Source organism: Beta vulgaris, chromosome 9, assembly GCF_026745355.1.
Source record: "Beta vulgaris subsp. vulgaris cultivar EL10 chromosome 9, EL10.2, whole genome shotgun sequence".
Taxonomy (NCBI): domain Eukaryota; kingdom Viridiplantae; phylum Streptophyta; class Magnoliopsida; order Caryophyllales; family Amaranthaceae; genus Beta; species Beta vulgaris.
In genome coordinates this window covers 45196534-45213732 of record NC_079210.1, presented here as the reverse complement: position 1 = coordinate 45213732, position 17199 = coordinate 45196534, and the positions used below count along the sequence as shown (strand labels likewise).

Below are 17199 nucleotides of genomic sequence, written 5' to 3'. Positions count from 1 at the left end.
TCCCTTTCAAATGTCTTGTATGTTCCTACTATGCGTCGTAACCTAGTGTCTGGTGCCTTGTTAAACAAAGCTGGTTTGAAAATTGTTTTTGAGGCTGACAAGGTTGTAATGACTCGTGGTGGGGAATTTGTGGGGAAAGGGTATCTGAGTGGGGGTTTGTTTATTTTAAATGTTGCTTCTTCTGTATCTGCTATTAATAAAACTGTTTGTGGTTCTGCTTATATTGCTGAGTCTTTAAATTTATGGCACGGTAGATTAGGACATGTGAATGTTGCTTCTATTAAGAGACTAAGGACCTTAGAATTGATTCCTAATCTGTCCTCAACCGAGTTTTCTAAGTGTCCTATTTGTGTTGAAGCAAAATTTACCAAGAAACCTTGCAAAACTGTGACTCAAAGGACCACCCAACTTCTAGAATTGGTTCATACAGACTTAGCTGACTTTCAGAACACTAGAAGTAGAGGAGGAAAATTCTGGTATATTTCCTTTGTTGATGATTACTCGAGGTTCACTAAGTTATACCTTCTTAAGACCAAAAGTGAGGCAGGGAAGCTTTTTTGAAGTATAAGGCCGAGGTAGAAAACCAACTTGATAGGAAAATCAAGAGGGTTAGGTCTGATAGGGGTAGAGAATATGAGAACTTCTCTTGGAATGACCATTGTGAGAAATTGGGAATCATTCATGAACTTAGTGCTCCTTATGTACCCCAACAAAATGGTATAGCTGAAAGGAAAAATAGGTCCTTGAAAAATATGATGAATGCTATGCTTGTAAGTTCTGGGTTGCCTGATGAAATGTGGGGGGAAGCTGTTCTTTCAGCTGTCATGTTCTTAACCGAGTTCCTCACAAAAGATTAGATAAGACCCCTTATGAGCTATGGAAGGGTTATCCTCCAAACTTGAGTTTTCTAGAGTGTGGGGGTGTCTAGCCAAAGTTGGGCTTCCTGACTATAAAAAGTCAAACATAGGACCTAAGACTTTTGATGCTGTATTCATTGGTTATGCTCATGCTGCATATAGATTCATGTCTTTGAGTGATAGGTCTATCTGTGAGTACAGAGATGCTGAGTTTTTTGAACATGTTTTTCCTTTGAAAAAAGGTGATGTTGCATCTGTGCCTTCTTGTTCTTCTCCTGCTGTTGATTTATCTACTTGTTCTACGCATGATGTTCTACCTACTTGTGATACTCCTGCTGATTTGACTTTGAGTAGTAGTTCAGTTGACATGCATGCTAGTAGTTCTCTGTCGTAGATGAGCCTAGGAGAAGTAAGAGACCTAGAGTAGCAAAAGACTTTGGTTCTGATTTTGTTACTGCTTTTCTATCTGAAAGTTCTTGTGTTGACTTGTTGAGTGATGAACTAGTTTATGCTTTCATGATAGAAGAGGACCCAAAGACCTTTGATGAGGCAATGAGATCTGTGGATGCCAGTTTTTGGAAAGAGGCCATTAAGAGCGAGTTAGATTCCATAGTGTCTAACTCTACTTGGGAGTTGACTGACTTACCTAAGGGATCAAAGACCATAGATAGTAAATGGATCTTTAAAAAGAATTGAGACCTGATGGAACTATCGAGAGGTTTAAAGCTAGGCTTGTCATCAGGGGCTTCACTCAGAGGAAAGGACTAGATTACTTTGACACTTATTCTCCTGTGACTAAGATAGCCACTATTAGGACCCTGCTTGCTCTTGCTGCTATTCATGACTTAGTTATACATCAGATGGATGTTAAGACTGCTTTCCTGAATGGTGACTTAGAGGAGGAGATTTACATGTCTCAACCTGAGGGTTTCGTGGTGTTAGGTCAAGAAGATAAAGTGTGCAAATTGAGGAAGTCCTTATATGGTCTCAAACAAGCACCAAAACAATGGTATGAAAAATTTGATAGTACTGTGGTGTCAAATGGTTTCATTGTAAACAATTCTGATTCTTGTGTTTATTCAAAATTGATAGGATCAGATTGTGTGATTATATGTCTTTATGTGGATGACATGCTGATTTTTGGTAACAACTTAAAGGTGGTTAATGATACTAAACTTTTCTTGTCTTCAAAATTTGAGATGAAAGATTTGGGGAAGCTGATGTGATTTTAGGAGTCAGACTTAAGAGAGTCTCCGGTCGCATTTCCCTTAGCCAGTCTCATTATGTGGAAAAGGTGCTTAAAAAGTTTAATTCCTTTGATGTTGTTCCAGTGAGTTCTCCCTATGATTCTAGTATTCATTTGACCAAGAACTTAGGTGAAAGTGTCTCTCAAAGTGAATATGCGAAAATCATAGGTAGTTTGATGTACCTCATGAACTGTACTCGACCTGACATAGCTTATGCAGTGAGTAGACTTAGTAGATATACACATAACCCTAGTAATGAACACTGGAGTGCCTTCATCGTCTTCTCAGATACCTAAAAGGAACTGTTGATTTTTGTTTGCACTATTCTAAATTTCCTGCTGTTCTTGAAGGATTTTGTGATGCAAACTGGGTATCTGGTAATGATGAGATCAGTTCAACTAGTGGCTATGTGTTTACCCTTGGTGGTGGTGCTATATCGTGGAAGTCTTCGAAACAGACTTGTATAGCACGTTCCACCATGGAGTCTGAGTTCATTGCCCTCGAGTTGGCAGGGCAAGAAGCTGAATGGTTGAGAAACTTGTTGTCTGATGTTCCTTATGGGGTGGACAGGTTCACCTGTCTCTCTTCATTGTGATTCTCAAGCAGCCATTGGTGTTGCTAAGAACAGTGTCTACAATGGTAAGAAGAGACACATACGGATCAGACATGGAGTCGTCAAACAACTCCTGAAAAATGGGGTGATTTCTTTGGACTATGTGAGGTCCGAAAGAAATCTTGCAGACCCCTTTACTAAGGGGTTATCTAGGAGAGTTGTCCTAGAGTCGTCGAGGGGGATGGGGCTAAAGCCCATTAGTTGAGATTTTATGGTGGATACCCGTTTGTGGTCAAACGAAGCCATGAAATCTTAACTTGCACTACATTTCCCATCCCTATGACACATGGTAGTGCTTTTATCCATAGCCTATTGGTGGTGCTTCTGAGACGCACTTGATGGATATACATTGAGAGGTTGAGCATTTTGCTCTTAATAGTTCCATATCCCTTCGGGGTGGTGTTATTGAGAAAACTTGATGGACTACCTACGTAAGTGTGGAGGTTAAGCCGCCTTCTATGAAAGACTGGGCTGTCTTTCTAGAGCACTTATTAGACCCAAGGAATGCGCATGGCTATAAAGCGCTTGTGATGTATCGCGGAGATTGCACGATCTTAAGGTAGGTATGTGTTGTGGGGGTCTCAACGGAACTCTGGTGAGTTCAAGAGTAATTCACTCACTAGATAGTAAGTTGTTGCCTCATTTCACTATGCATCAATTCAAATCGAAAGATATTGGTGCTTAAGTACTTTCCTTTCCTTACCCAGGAATTTCTTTTGCTTTTCTGAGCCTTTGTGGGGATTGTTGGAGTTAAGGCTTGGAAAAGCCTTGGCTCATTTTCTTGTTTGTCCCACATTGCTTGTGGGAGGGAATTTCTCATGTTTATATACTTCCTCCCTCCTTCCATCTATTGAGTTGTGACTAGAGATGCTTTTGTGGTTGGATGATATGTTGGGTTTGGGCTTGCTATCACACGCGCGCCGCCCGCCCGGACCGGGCCATGGGCCTTGGGCCTTGGGCCTTGGGCCTTGGGCCTTGGGCCTTGGGCCTTGGGGAATAAACTTAACTTAACTAAAGTTTTGGACCCGGGAGCTACGCGTATGTGGCCGTTGGAATTCTGTAACGTTTTACCGTTACAGTATTCATGGCAATCCCTAATTATCCGCCCATAAAATCAGAGCCATTCTGTACAGTCAGACATACACAAAAACAACAAACACTCTTCTCTTCTCTCTTCCTGGGTTTTTCGTGCTATTCAAGTCACCAGTGTCGGGCCGTAATCGCTTTCAAGTCAGTGATCTCCTATCACGGCACAGTATTTGAAAGCTTAATTTCTGCCTTTGCGAACCGATTATTCCAACAAATTTAATCACTACAAAAAGACAACATAAAACTCAAAAGCTAAAATCTTCAACATATATTTAATCCCAGTAGCAAATTCGTTCAATCAGAGCACTAAAGTGCTAAAAATTTCCATATCCTCATACAATACAGGTAAAATAATCTTAGCATCATGTCTATTATTTCCCTGGGATTAGAGAAATCCATGATCATACTCAACTAAACCTCACTCCCAAAAAAAAAATGCACTTTTTATCATAGTCAAAATCACGCTTGAGTTTGCTTCATTTAGGTACAACAAACTACATATATTGATATATATATAATTGGTGGATCTTAGCAAACACCATTGGTCTTCAACTTCCTATCATCAACAAATTTCTTCCAAACATTGCAGACCTCCATTTGCATCTCCAAGGCAGTCTTCTTCCTAGAAGCTTGATTTTCACCATCCTCAGAGTGTGGAACATTCAACTTGGCACTGGCACGAGCAGGAAGGGCGTCAAGCTCGTTGAGAACCTTCTGGAGGTCATTCACCAACCGGTCTGCCAGGGTGCGAGAGAAGTCCTCTCGGATGACAACACGCAAGACAGTCACATGTTGCGCGTCTGGGGGCATGGTGTAAGCTGGTACAATCCAACCAAACTTACGAAGATGCTCAGAGATCTCAAATTCGTTGTGGAGGCTGTTGTCTTTCAGGGAGAATGCCACTAATGGAACTCCCATGTCCTTGGATATGATGTTGAAGCGGTCAGTCTTTTCTATTCCTTGTTTCAAGATCATGGCATTTTCTTGGCAGTTCTCCATAATGTTCTTGTATCCCTATGAAAAGAAAATTTGTATATCATCATTAATCAGGGTAAACACAATTTAGATTCTACACACAAATCATACTTCGAGTTACATGTTCTTTTCATTACATCTAGATGATCTTTTTATCAACGTACTTGCTTTTGTGGGGTTTTTTAAAACAAATGATGATTGCAGACGTACTTGTAATTTGAACATACAGATGTAATGAAAGGAACATGTAACCGATCTTGAACGTGGGATCTAAGAGTTGGTATTCTAATTGATAGGATCATATGAATAATAGGATACTATAAATTCTATGGATGTAAAATTAGAGATCATACAACCAACTCAGGGCATCCAAATGCGAATTAATAAAGTTTGTTCACTTCATTAATTAGCAAATCAATTTTATGAGCCTACTTACCTCAAATCCCAAGCGAATTAGCTGATAGTACTGAGCAATAATTTGACTGGATCCTACACCAACAAAATATAGTTGTATTAGAAAAACCGAAACTAGAATGTCTTGGATACTCAAGAGTCTACAAAGTCGTTTTATTCTACTACAAGGTGAACAATTAATGTATACCTTTGGAAAAGTTGAGGGTGAAAGTAGGTTGATCAGCACCAAGATAGTTGATGTGGAAGATGAGTTCTTCAGGCAAGTCCTCCTTGCTCCTCCAGATGACCCAACCAACACCAGCATAAACAAGTCCGTACTTGTGACCACTGACATTGATGCTCTTCACCAATGGCAACCGAAAGTCCCACTCCAACTCTGGGTAAATAAATGGTGCTATGAAACCACCACTTGCTGCATCCACATGAATTGGAGTATCCCATCTGCAGACATATCCGGAAAGGAGAACATTTTGAGTCATTATTTCTTTATATATACATTACGGTAGATTAGCATACACCAGGCACACTAAGAGAGTGTTTGAATAGGAGGAATCTATTTTTGCAGAAAATTGGTATTAGTTTGTAAAATCATTACAAATAGACATATAATTCTCCCAAGGTTATAAAATGTGTTTATCAAAAGGAAGGAATATCAAATTATCATTCTGTAATCCTTACTCTCTTTTTGTGATGAACCAAAATAAGGTGAACTAATTTCCAATTGTACTACCAAACAAAATCTAAACGATGCACGATCATATAACCTCTATTTCAAAAAGGTGGTAGCCCATAAATTAAGGAGCACTATAAGTCAAAATCATATTAGTCTTATTGAGCTATCTCCACATGCATACAAAGTGAACATGTATAATGAATCCAAGTATACAATTGTTCAAAGATTAATTCTGAATCACATATATCTGTCAACATGAGAGAGTCAGATGAGGATGGATGGAGTATTTTTTGGTGGAGAGAAACATACCCAGTTTCTTTGTTCTTGGCCTCGAGGAGGTCGTTCAAGAGCTTAACATCTTCAAATTCTCCGTTGAGAGTGGATCCAAGGATAGCAGCAACACAGATGGTGTTCTCATCAACCATTTCCACTGCCTTTTCAGGGTCCATGACATAGTATCCATCACTCAGCTTAACTTCCTTTAGCTCCACCTCAAAGTATCTTGCAAATTTCTCCCAACAAACCTAATTGAAATTGCAAAAACAATTGTAGATACCTTAGTATAGCTTCAAACCTAAACGAATGAGGGTTGCTTGATGCAACAATATAAAAAAGGAACCTATAGTATAAACATAACGTCATATGACAACCAACAATTTTGGATAGAGATTTCTCCTAACTTGTCTTTTGACATTCAAAAATCATCCAAAGGAACTAAGAAATCACTTTTAAAATAGAAAGTCTTTTTTTTTCTTTTCATAACAAATTATTGTACCTTATATAGATTTTTGCTAATGAATAAAGTATAAATTAAATGCGCTCGAGTTTGTATACAATTTCTTCTCATAGCAAGTCACTAGATCCAGCTTCTAGACCATAATGCTTATTTTGGTAGGTAAACCGTATACCCATTTGTGTAATATAAATTGGGGAGTTTGCAAGAAGTTCATAGGGATCATACTGTAATCGAGCTTTGCCGAGTCAATCACAGTGATTTGCATCAAATGCAAATCAGCAAAAGTGTAAATATTGCAACATTAATAAATTTGCAGTGAATTAGCAAAAGTATGCAATAATGTTTCACAACTATACAGTCAAGTAGTTTCTTGTAGATAATGCGGTAGTAATAAAAACGTCTTCTGTGGATCGAGTTCACAATAATTTTGTGTAACCAAATGGAATCTATCACACAAAAAGGACTATATTAGGAAAAAAAAACTGATCATACTAGCAATAGTGTCAAATTTATAATTTTTTTTTTCTTTTCTTTCTCATTCATTTTCACATCTTTATTACACTTTTGCCTCTTGATTTACAAATTTTGCGAATCCAACTGATTAACTTGGACTTTCTCTACTGTAAATCTGAAATCATATGTGATCTGAGAGATCAGCCGTATTCCAAAAGAAAAAAAAGAAGGAAAAGAAGCTTACTTGAACATTGGCACCAGTGACAATGTTGGGCTTATCAGTGGGTAAGCCCAGGGCCTTCCTTTTGTTTTGCCACCTTCTTTTGAATGCCAGACCAGCAAGCATGATGGCCTCTGAGGACCCCACTGTTCCTACTCCAACAGCAACTTCTGAGTCTCCAAGTGGTGCATTAAACAAGTTGGCAATCATGTTCACGCATCTATTCTGTTTCCCCAAATATTCAGATAAACAAATTTAATAACCTTTATTACAAAACAGAAAGTTATATAATACTCCCTTCATTATGAGATATCTCCAATCAACAAACTAAGCAAAGAAGCAAAAAGACAACAAATGAGACTTAATGAACATCTAAATTAGCAATGAACAACAAGAAAAAAAGATGACCATAAAAGGAAATATCTGATGTACAACCACTCAACCTCATGAACAGACAAAGAAAACAAATGAATAAAGAAATATCTGCAATAAACAAACTAACAAACGTAAAGATAAAGGTGAATAAAAAAGAATCATCGAAATCAATGTTCATTGGAGAATAGTTGATGTACATTACTTAATACTTTCACATGTTCATTGAAGAGTAATTGATATACATTAATTTCACGCATTTTATGTTTTTTGAGATGCGTTTTGTCTTGTGTCTAACATTAGAATAGTAGACACTAGTCCGCCATCTATCAATGGCCGAAAAACTTAGTAAAGCAGCAACGCACAAATAAAATTACTATTATGTATTAATAACTAATACTTCTATCATTCTACCATGTAATATTTTTCATTTGTTTAATTCCATAGTCTTCTCTAATACATACTTTTTGCGTTTTCACTATTATTGTAATATCCTCTTGACACATTTCTAGAAAAAAAAAGTGATGGGTAAAAGAGTGAAATATGAATAGATAAAAAGTTAGATTCATGTGATAGAATATATTCTCAAATAATAAGAATAAAATTACGATTAATGTAAAACTTTCAAATAAGGAAATACGTTGTAAATAATATAGAATGTATTAATTATTATACACCCTCCAGTCTTTGATTTTCCTAATTAACTTGCACATTTGTCTATATATATTTATAGGGGCAAGATCACATGAGAATGCTCCTTATATGAGAATGAGAATGAATCTCAACCACACAATTTGATTAGACTTACAACACTTGTTCATTAGAGTTATATCCTCTAAAATTTTGAGCCCAACTTTTTTTTTTCCTAATATTCTTCTTTTGAAATTACATCACTTTTTCATTAGAGTTACATCACTTATTCATCAAAGTTATAGCGCGTACACTTTATTCTCATTTCTGATGTAAATATGCATTCCCATATGAACTCACCTCTATATATTAAACGAATTTATAAGACTCACATATGTGGTGGAAAAGGTATTACAATGTAAAGTTAGTTGACAAACAAATGATACAGATAGGATGATACAACGAATATGGGTCGTTGACAGACAAAATCTCCTGGAAAGAATAAAAATTTCAAAAACATCACTTTGTAGGGGGGATTTTTACATAATTAAAGTAAAAGCAGTTTCTAGATTAAGTTGATTAAATTTAGTATTATAATTTGTGAGCTGAAATTGTCAAGTCAGCCATTGGCACCATATGTGTATTATACTTTTTTCCTGAATCTATTTCCTCCGTTTTTTTATTGTCACATTTTTTTGAATGATTATTTTTTTTACTGTTATATTGTCTAAATTTTTCCTTATTTGGGGTACTTGGTCTACCATAGAGTATTCATTTTTCTCTTTTTCTACCCAAAAGTATAACTTTTATATTTTTTTCTTTTCCCCGCTATTTTACATAAAATAAATCAAAAAATGCCCTTCAAAATACTTAAAAATAACATTGCATAGATTGTTGCACATACAACAATGTAACAATAAAAAATAAAAAAAAAAAAGGAAGTAACACGCTAACTTTTATCTTTTCACTGAAAACTTTCACCATAAATATATTTAATTCTCTAAATATTATGAAAGGAATAAAGCCTTGTGTTCTAGAAACATCGTTGTGAACACGAATTTTTGGTAAAAGGCTTAAAAGGTAGTGAATGATTTGGATTTGTTAAGCTGGAAAGGTTGTCCAATTCTGTAAATACCTCCACGTATTATGCCAAAAGTTGCGCTGATTTTGAAGTTTTGATTGTCTATTGAATAGAACTCAAAGATTGACCATGCTAATTTGAACATGAAAATTTTATGAAAATGGGAATGATTACCTAGATTTTAATTTTTAATATTAACTTTTTAAATATATAATAGAGATTGTTAAAGTATATAAATGCTAAGAATATGCGTCAGTACAAACACAAAAACCTTCAATAGATTATAATTCAATAAATTTTGATCAAAGAGACAAAAACAATTGACTTCACATAGTATTATGAAATAGAGGTAGGTAGATTCGGGGGGCAACATGAAAATGATGCACATTTAATCCATATATGCACTGTGCATTTTCATTGGCTGATGGCATTATTCCATCATTAATTACTATTTCATCTTTCATTCAGTCAACTTCGAAAATCATGGGACATTAGCTCTATTATATAAGGGAAGGGGGAGCAATGGTGTCCTCTTTTGAAATGCCAATTTTGCCCCCCTTCTCTTTCTAAATTACAAAATAGTGTTTGTATTTTTGACTTTACTAAATTTAAGAGCTGCCTATATTTGGCAAACTGTATTCCTCCTTTTTTTTTCCCTCAAAAAGATGTTACCATATCCAGTTCCCACCGCCACAGTCAAGAAAAAAAATATTTAGTGCCACATATCATACAGGTTGTGCGGATTCAATTATGGGCTTATAACTACACAATACTACAATCTAATAAATTTTTTATAACTCAGAAGAGAAGCTCCAAACAAAAGAGGGAAAAAATTAACTAAAATAAATTTAAAACGCTAATAACTTAATAGGTCATGATTAGATTAACAATATTCGTGCATTTCCAGAATATTATTATGTTCGCAATGACATTTTCTGAAATTTTCAATGATATATCAATTTTTTCTAAAATGTTCAAATTTTGACTCTTATGCCGAAGAAAATCGAGTTTCTGTTTCGAAAAAAAATTCAAGCACGCATCGCGTGCAAAAAATTATAGTGTACTACTAATCTAATACCCTCTCCACTTTTTTTTACTTCGTAAAATTTTCTTAAATGGTTGTTTTTTTTATTTACTATATTATTTTAACTCTTTTTATTAGGAAACTTGGTCCATCAAAAAATAATATTATTATATTCGTTTCTTTTTTCTTACTAATAAGTGGTTATTGTTTGCTCATTGCTCATTTGAAACATCCAAATGAGCATAATCACATATAATATGTAAGCTTCAAATGAACAAAAGAGAAAACATAGTCTTGGGTGTATCATGCACATGGTATACACCCGGGCTATGTTACTCCGACACGGATACGGGTGTCGTATCCAAGTAGGGATCGGAGGATCCGACACCCTACTTCAAAAAATTTTCCGATACTCCGACACGGTCAAGAGAGTGTCTTGACCAATATTATAGACACGTCTATAATTGAAAGTGTCGGGAAAAATTTTCCGACACTTTATGTTGATAAAAAAAAGTTAAATTGTAATAACTAGTATATTTAAAAAATTATGAAATTCAAAAAAAAATATTTGAATTAATAACTAAATTGTTATTAGAAGGGTTGAAAAGTCAAAGATTAGAAAAAAAAAAAAAAGAGTAAAGAAAGCTAATAAGTACACATGAGTTTAACCTAAAAAAAAAAGAATTTGTGAAAAACAAAAGGGAGTAAAGTTGTCACCTACTCACCTTTTGCCTTTTGTTTAAAAAAAAAATACAGCTGTCAAAAGTCAAAACCCTTCAAATGTACTGCATCACCTTTTCTTTAAAATTAAAAATCTAGTATAGTACATTAAGTGACAGAAGGAGATAGACCACAAAAAAGTAAAAACCCTTCATCTCCTTCTCGCATCATCTTCTTTCTACAGCAAAGACTTCTCCTTTCATGGCAGAAAAATCTCCTGCAGATGCGAAGAAGCATGAAACGCGAAGGAGGAGTTGCCGGAGACGGCGGTCGGCGACGGTAGGCGACTAGTTTCTCAGTTAAGGTTAGAGAGTTCGAAAATTTTGACAAAAAACCCTAGATCTGATTTTCCCCCCCTTTTCTCTCTGCGTTTCCTTTTCACTTTCGCAAAATGAGTGTCTGATAGTCGACACTTTCTCGATACGCGTATCGACGCCCATTTCCAGGCGTGTCGCGCGTCGTGTCGCGCGTCGTGTCGAGTCGACACGCGACACGTGGGGTTCAAGAGGGTGTCGGAGTAACGTAGCACCCGGGTGTAGGATGAATGCACTCAAAGTATTATTTTGTCCATTTTTGCAAGTTTTAAATTAACTCAACCTATCCAAATTATGATTTGTTAAAAAACTCTACGGTATATTTCATTCGCCATAATTACGTGTAACAAACTATTTTTAAACACTTACAGGGTGTTTGATATGACAGATAGGGATTATGAGAATAAAGATATTGATGGTTGGGATAAAATAAAGACAAGTCTTTTCCCTTATTCTGTATGGTAGCAAATTAACCAACATCCCTTACTAGCTCTACATTCTTTTTTTTCATTAAGGGTATTTTCCCTTTTTCTTACCCCTTTCCATTATACCACTCCTCTCTTAAGTATAGAATTAGTTGGATAAGGGGGGTATAATCCCTATTCCTATCCCTTTTTCTAAACCCTATATTCCTCTAAACAAATATAATATTCCTTTAACGTCTCCCCTATTATCACTCTGTAAACAAACACCCCGTGAATGACTAAATTTCTCCTTGTTTTGCTATTCTTTATAAATTTATTTAATTCATCTGTTAATTTGATTACAATTGTATCAAAAGCAGGAAGTATACGGCACTCCTATCTTATAACTTTGTAAGACTTTTCTTATTGTACATAAGACTTCTCTTCAATGCACTAACCTACTTTTTATTCCTTTGAAGTTGAAATGTATAAAAGCCTTGCATGTCCATTTCATAGAAAAATTCTTTCCCAGACAACCATTTAGGTTTCCATAGTTTTCAACAAATATCGCATTCTGTAAGAGAAGAATATTAAATGATTTAATTAAAGTATACATCTTGGGTGGTGTTGAGCAAGTTCCGTTGGTAATCTTTAACTTTCATAGTTTCATGATGAAGGGATATTTCGGATGTTCGCTTTTAGAATGTAAAAAGATTGAACGAAAAACTTTATAGTCTACAATTACAGATAATTGCATCTGTCAAAAAGAAATCAGATAATTGAAGTTTGATTTTGATTTAGAAAAGCATGAAATATTTATATTTAGTTGCATATATTAAGGGTAATAGGTAGAGGTGGTAAACGGGTCATATGAGTCGTGTCATAACAGGTCGTGTCATAATCGAGTCAACTTTGTGTTTGTTCGGGTCGGGTCGGTTCGGGCCCGTTCAGGCACAACTCTATGAGATATCGGGTCAGGTAAAACACGTCAAGTTAATTAATGGACAACAGCTAAATCATATACAGTATTTCATGACAAATTTTTCCTTAAATTTGTTTAAAAGGTAACTAATATGACAATTTTTCGAATCGGCTTCATGTCATCATTATCGGGTCAATTTCGGACCGAGTCACTTCCAGGTCAGGTTAGATTCGAGTCTGGTCATATTCGAATATGTTTGACTTTCGATATAGGATATTTTAGGTGGAAAACGTGTCTCGAATGGGTATTTCGGATTGAGCCACCGGATACAGGACTATTCTACCGACTATGGATTGAAAGCAAGGACCCTTTTGAAAATTTTAGTCATTTAATACAAGCATATGCGAGTAGAAATAAGTTTCGTTAACACTACTCCCTATATATTTTATGTCAGGATGCAGGTTAATCCACCATATATTTTCTTGAGAATTAATACAGCTATCACGTTGGGTACGCAGATATCAAGTACTTATTAGCGTGTCAAACGAGTTTAAACCCTACTTAAATTGAACATACAAATTATTATGTGCTCCCCCAAGCAAATTTTGCTCGTTTGATCAACTTTTACTCATTGGCAAAACATGCTATGAGCAAAAAATGCTGTAAGCAAAAATACGCTCGGTAACACCTAGCTCTAGATTCTCCTTGGATTAAGATGGACAATATACTACAGTTAGATATTTGCTTGATTTACATATCTTGGGTAATGGGGGCATTGGGGTACATATAAGGGGTTGTACGAGTGTTTTGAACTTTTTATTTAAAGGCTTAATTGGCTAAAATATCACGAACTATAGCTTTAGTGCACTAAACAGCACAACACAATATCTGATGGGTGGAGTATGTAGCATGAACGTTAACTCGAGGTGCAATGCGTAGCATATATGTGATTAGAGATTGGAGATTGCGTCGAAAATATAAAATTTTAAAATTTTTATTCTTTTCCTTTCTTTTTCCCTTTTATTCCCTTATCTTTTTATTCTCTCTCTTCCTCTAACTACTTCAAACCCTTACCAAATCTCCCCTTTTTATTCCGTGGTAGTTCTAGAATCTTTAATATTTTATAATTTTCCTCTTTTATTCCCTCTTAATTTGTTTTTTTTTTCTCTTCTCTCTCAGCATCCGTTGTCATTGGTTGAGAATTGGTTTGTTGAATCAATTTACTATCTCGATCTCGAAAAGTAGTATGGAGACGACAAGATCAAATTTCCTACATTCTTGCCTCTCCCACAATTTCCTCCACCAATTATGGGCCCCTCTTACAATCCTCAATTTGATTTTTACACTATTGGGTGCGATTGCATGCGGTGAGATCTCAATGAGAGTGATTGCTCTTGTTTCGCATTGAGAGGTTTGTGAAATATTACACCACTGCACCAGTCTAGAGGAGGAGAGAGAAGGCGGGATTTGAAGCAATGGGGGAGATCCAGTAAGAGTTTGAAGTAGTTCGGGCAGGAGAGAGAATAAGAAGAGGATGGAATAAAAGGGAAAAAGGAATAAAAAAAAATTCTAGATTCTAGATTTTCGGCGGAATCTCCGACGTTTGATCACATTTATGCTATGCATTACACCTCGAGTTAAAATTCGTTCTACAAATTACACCCGTTAAAAGTTGTACTGCTTAGTGACTTGAGTTATAGTTCATGTTGTTCTAGCCAAATAACTTTTTTTAAGCCAATAAGTTCACATAATTTGGCTAGATAGTATCTCAACCATCTTGATGCATATATGGTTTTTTTTTTGAACACCGGCCAAGCACAGTTATGTTAAAGTCTTCAATATTAGCCCAATGATATAAGATTTTATCAACTAAACAAGATAACATCCACAAATTTACTTAATAGTGAATACAATATCAAAAACGTTATGATACGTTTATTTCTTTATTATCTCTCAAAGATGAACATGAGGTTAATTTTTTTAACAAACAACCCAATAAATAACATTGTTACTAAATGCGGCAAAAATCAATAAATATAAGAACGTACCTGAAGTTCAGTGGTAACAGGATACTCATCCATGTCAACATAATTCTTGTTAATGGCATCCATCATTAATTTATCGCACTCTGGCTCCATCCATGTTGTCACAAATGACGCCAAATTCAACCTCGGATTTCCATCCAACATTAACTCATCATTTATAATTTGATACGCTGCTTCTTTTGGTATCGATTTATCTGGCATTTGAAACCTATTCATTCAACCACAATTAACAAATTAGCAACATCTTCAATTCAATCCAAATCAAATTCAAATACGAATACTAAACAAACTACTAATAATACGCCGATGAACGTTGATGATTATTCAAATTTCAAAAAGAACACGATTAGATTGTTATTGTTATAAAAAAACAAAAATCAAATGTGAAAATTATTGATTTGAGCACAATTTCGAGCAACATAATTTAGCAACATTTTTTCAAATTTAATCCAAAAAAATCAGATCAAAAATTAAACAGTAGTACTGCTTTAAAACTATTACTACTGGATGTCAAAAAAAAAAAAAAAACTATTACTACGCCGATGATCGTCCAAGATTTTTCATAAAAATGAATAGATTGCTATTATTATAAATAAATAAAAAAAAAAAAATCAAACGTGAAAATTATTGATTTGAGCACAATGTAGCAACATTTTCAAATTTAATCCGAAAAAATCAGATCTCAAAATTAAACAGTAGTACTGCTTTAAAACTATTACTACGTCGATGATCGTCGAAGATTTTTCATTAAAATGATTAGATTGCTATTACTATAAATAAAAATCAAATGTGAAAATTATTGATTTAAGCACAATTTCCAGTGACAGAATTTAGCAACATTTTCAATAATCCAAAAAATAAATCAAATTAAAATCGAAATTAAGCAGTAGTACTACTTTAAAACTATTACTATGCTGATAATCGTCGAAATTTCTTCAAATTAAAAATGATAAGATTTTGATCATCATAATTCATAAACACAAAAATCAGAATTGAAAAAGATATAATTACGACAAAAAAATTGAATAAATTTGTGATATAACTCTTAGTACCTGGGAAGACAAACGCGAACATATCTGGAAGCAAAAGTAGAGTGAACAGAATTATCAGATTCAATTACAGCGCTTGAGAGAACCATTGTTTGATAATTTTGATTGTTGAGATTTCGAAATGAGGATGAGAAGAAGAAGATGAAGAAATAAAAAGGAATGGATTGGCGAAGAAAAAGGAAGAAAAAGAGGTGTTTATATTGCAAGTACGACTAATTCGCGGAAGTTAATTTAATTAGTTATAAATGATAATGATTAATAAATGGTGAGAGTTTAAGTAATAATTAAAAGTAGTAGTAGTTAAATTTAAATAGTGCTGGTCTGCATTAAAGAAAGGAGATAATAGACTATAGTTATTACTTATTAGTATGTACATAAGGAAGGTTCCCACTTGGCAAATGGGATGATGGTGTGAAATCACAAATCAGTCAAATAACTATATTTTGGTTCTTCTTTTTTGTTGTTTTAGGAAATTATTGTACTAGTGCTAAGTATGCTACCCCTTTCTTTAAGGAGGACTTGAGATTCTCGAGGGAAATGTTGCGATTAATTTATTATAAAAGTTTGTCTAGGGAGGTCTAGTTTATTTGGTGAAATGTTTATCTTTGGGTTTCAATCGTGGAAAGTGGAGCCCTGATATGTGCATATCCGGTATGTTTGTCCATACCGTGGCAAAGTTGTAAATAAATACAACTTTTTTTTTGGGGTTTTTACTTACATATATTCATGATCTGATTCACATTAGAGTTGATTTGATTCACATTATAGTTGATCTGATTCATATAATAGTTGATCTGATTTCTCTCCTACATGATCAGAGTTGTCTAAATTGCCATAAAGTCATTTTTTTTGTCTTTTTCTGGCAAAATTACTAACATACCCCGGTATGGACACTGTTGGCCCATACCGGGTATGCGCCAATAGTTTCTCGTGGAAAGTGTGGGTGTTTATGGTCAGGACTTAGGATTAGGAATCGTTTTGAACTTCTTTTTCTTATTTTGACGCATATCATGGCATGTGTATATTGGATTAAGAAACTGTGAGAGTTGAGTTATGATCTTAGGTAAAGAAGATTATTATATGTCTTCTCCTCTTGAATTTGAAGAGGATGGGAAGGAGGGTTGATGAAAATCTTAAAAAAGAGTGAGAGGGATGTGTGGAAATTGTGCAGCGAGTGATGATTACGAGTAATTATTATTAATGTTGAATTTTGATTATTATAGAATTAGTGTGTACTTTGTAGAGTAATTTTGAGAAGGAAAACTATTGAAAAATGTGATCGAGTACGATGTTGGAATGGAAGAAGACTTGAGTAATAGACTAAGAGTAGTGATGGATATACTATTAGAGTTTACGATATT

At 34.8% G+C, this 17199-nt stretch overlaps 1 protein-coding gene across 1 annotated transcript; it reads right to left on the bottom strand.

Annotated features, from left to right (window-relative positions):
* Positions 1–4051: 4051 nt before the first annotated feature.
* On the bottom strand, positions 4052–16081 carry LOC104904013 (glutamate decarboxylase). Its single transcript, XM_010692182.4, has 7 exons — positions 15842–16081; positions 14793–14997; positions 7302–7502; positions 6178–6392; positions 5383–5636; positions 5218–5270; positions 4052–4820 (listed from the first exon to the last, which is right to left on the bottom strand). Exons 1-7 carry the CDS (start codon positions 15925–15927, stop codon positions 4335–4337), a joined length of 1500 nt encoding a protein of 499 aa, XP_010690484.2. The 5' UTR covers positions 15928–16081; the 3' UTR covers positions 4052–4334.
* Between the last annotated feature and the right edge of the window lie 1118 nt (positions 16082–17199).

Bases quoted from the DNA above. Each gene is read 5' to 3' on its own strand.
- LOC104904013 (XM_010692182.4), bottom strand. From the start codon at position 15,927: ATGGTTCTCTCAAGCGCTGTAATTGAATCTGATAATTCTGTTCACTCT. The intron at 6,393-7,301 runs GTAAGCTTCTTT...AATTTCAATTAG, and splicing joins TCACTGGTGCCAATGTTCAA to GTTTGTTGGGAGAAATTTGC. The intron at 5,271-5,382 runs GTATACATTAAT...TTGTTGGTGTAG, and splicing joins CACCCTCAACTTTTCCAAAG to GATCCAGTCAAATTATTGCT.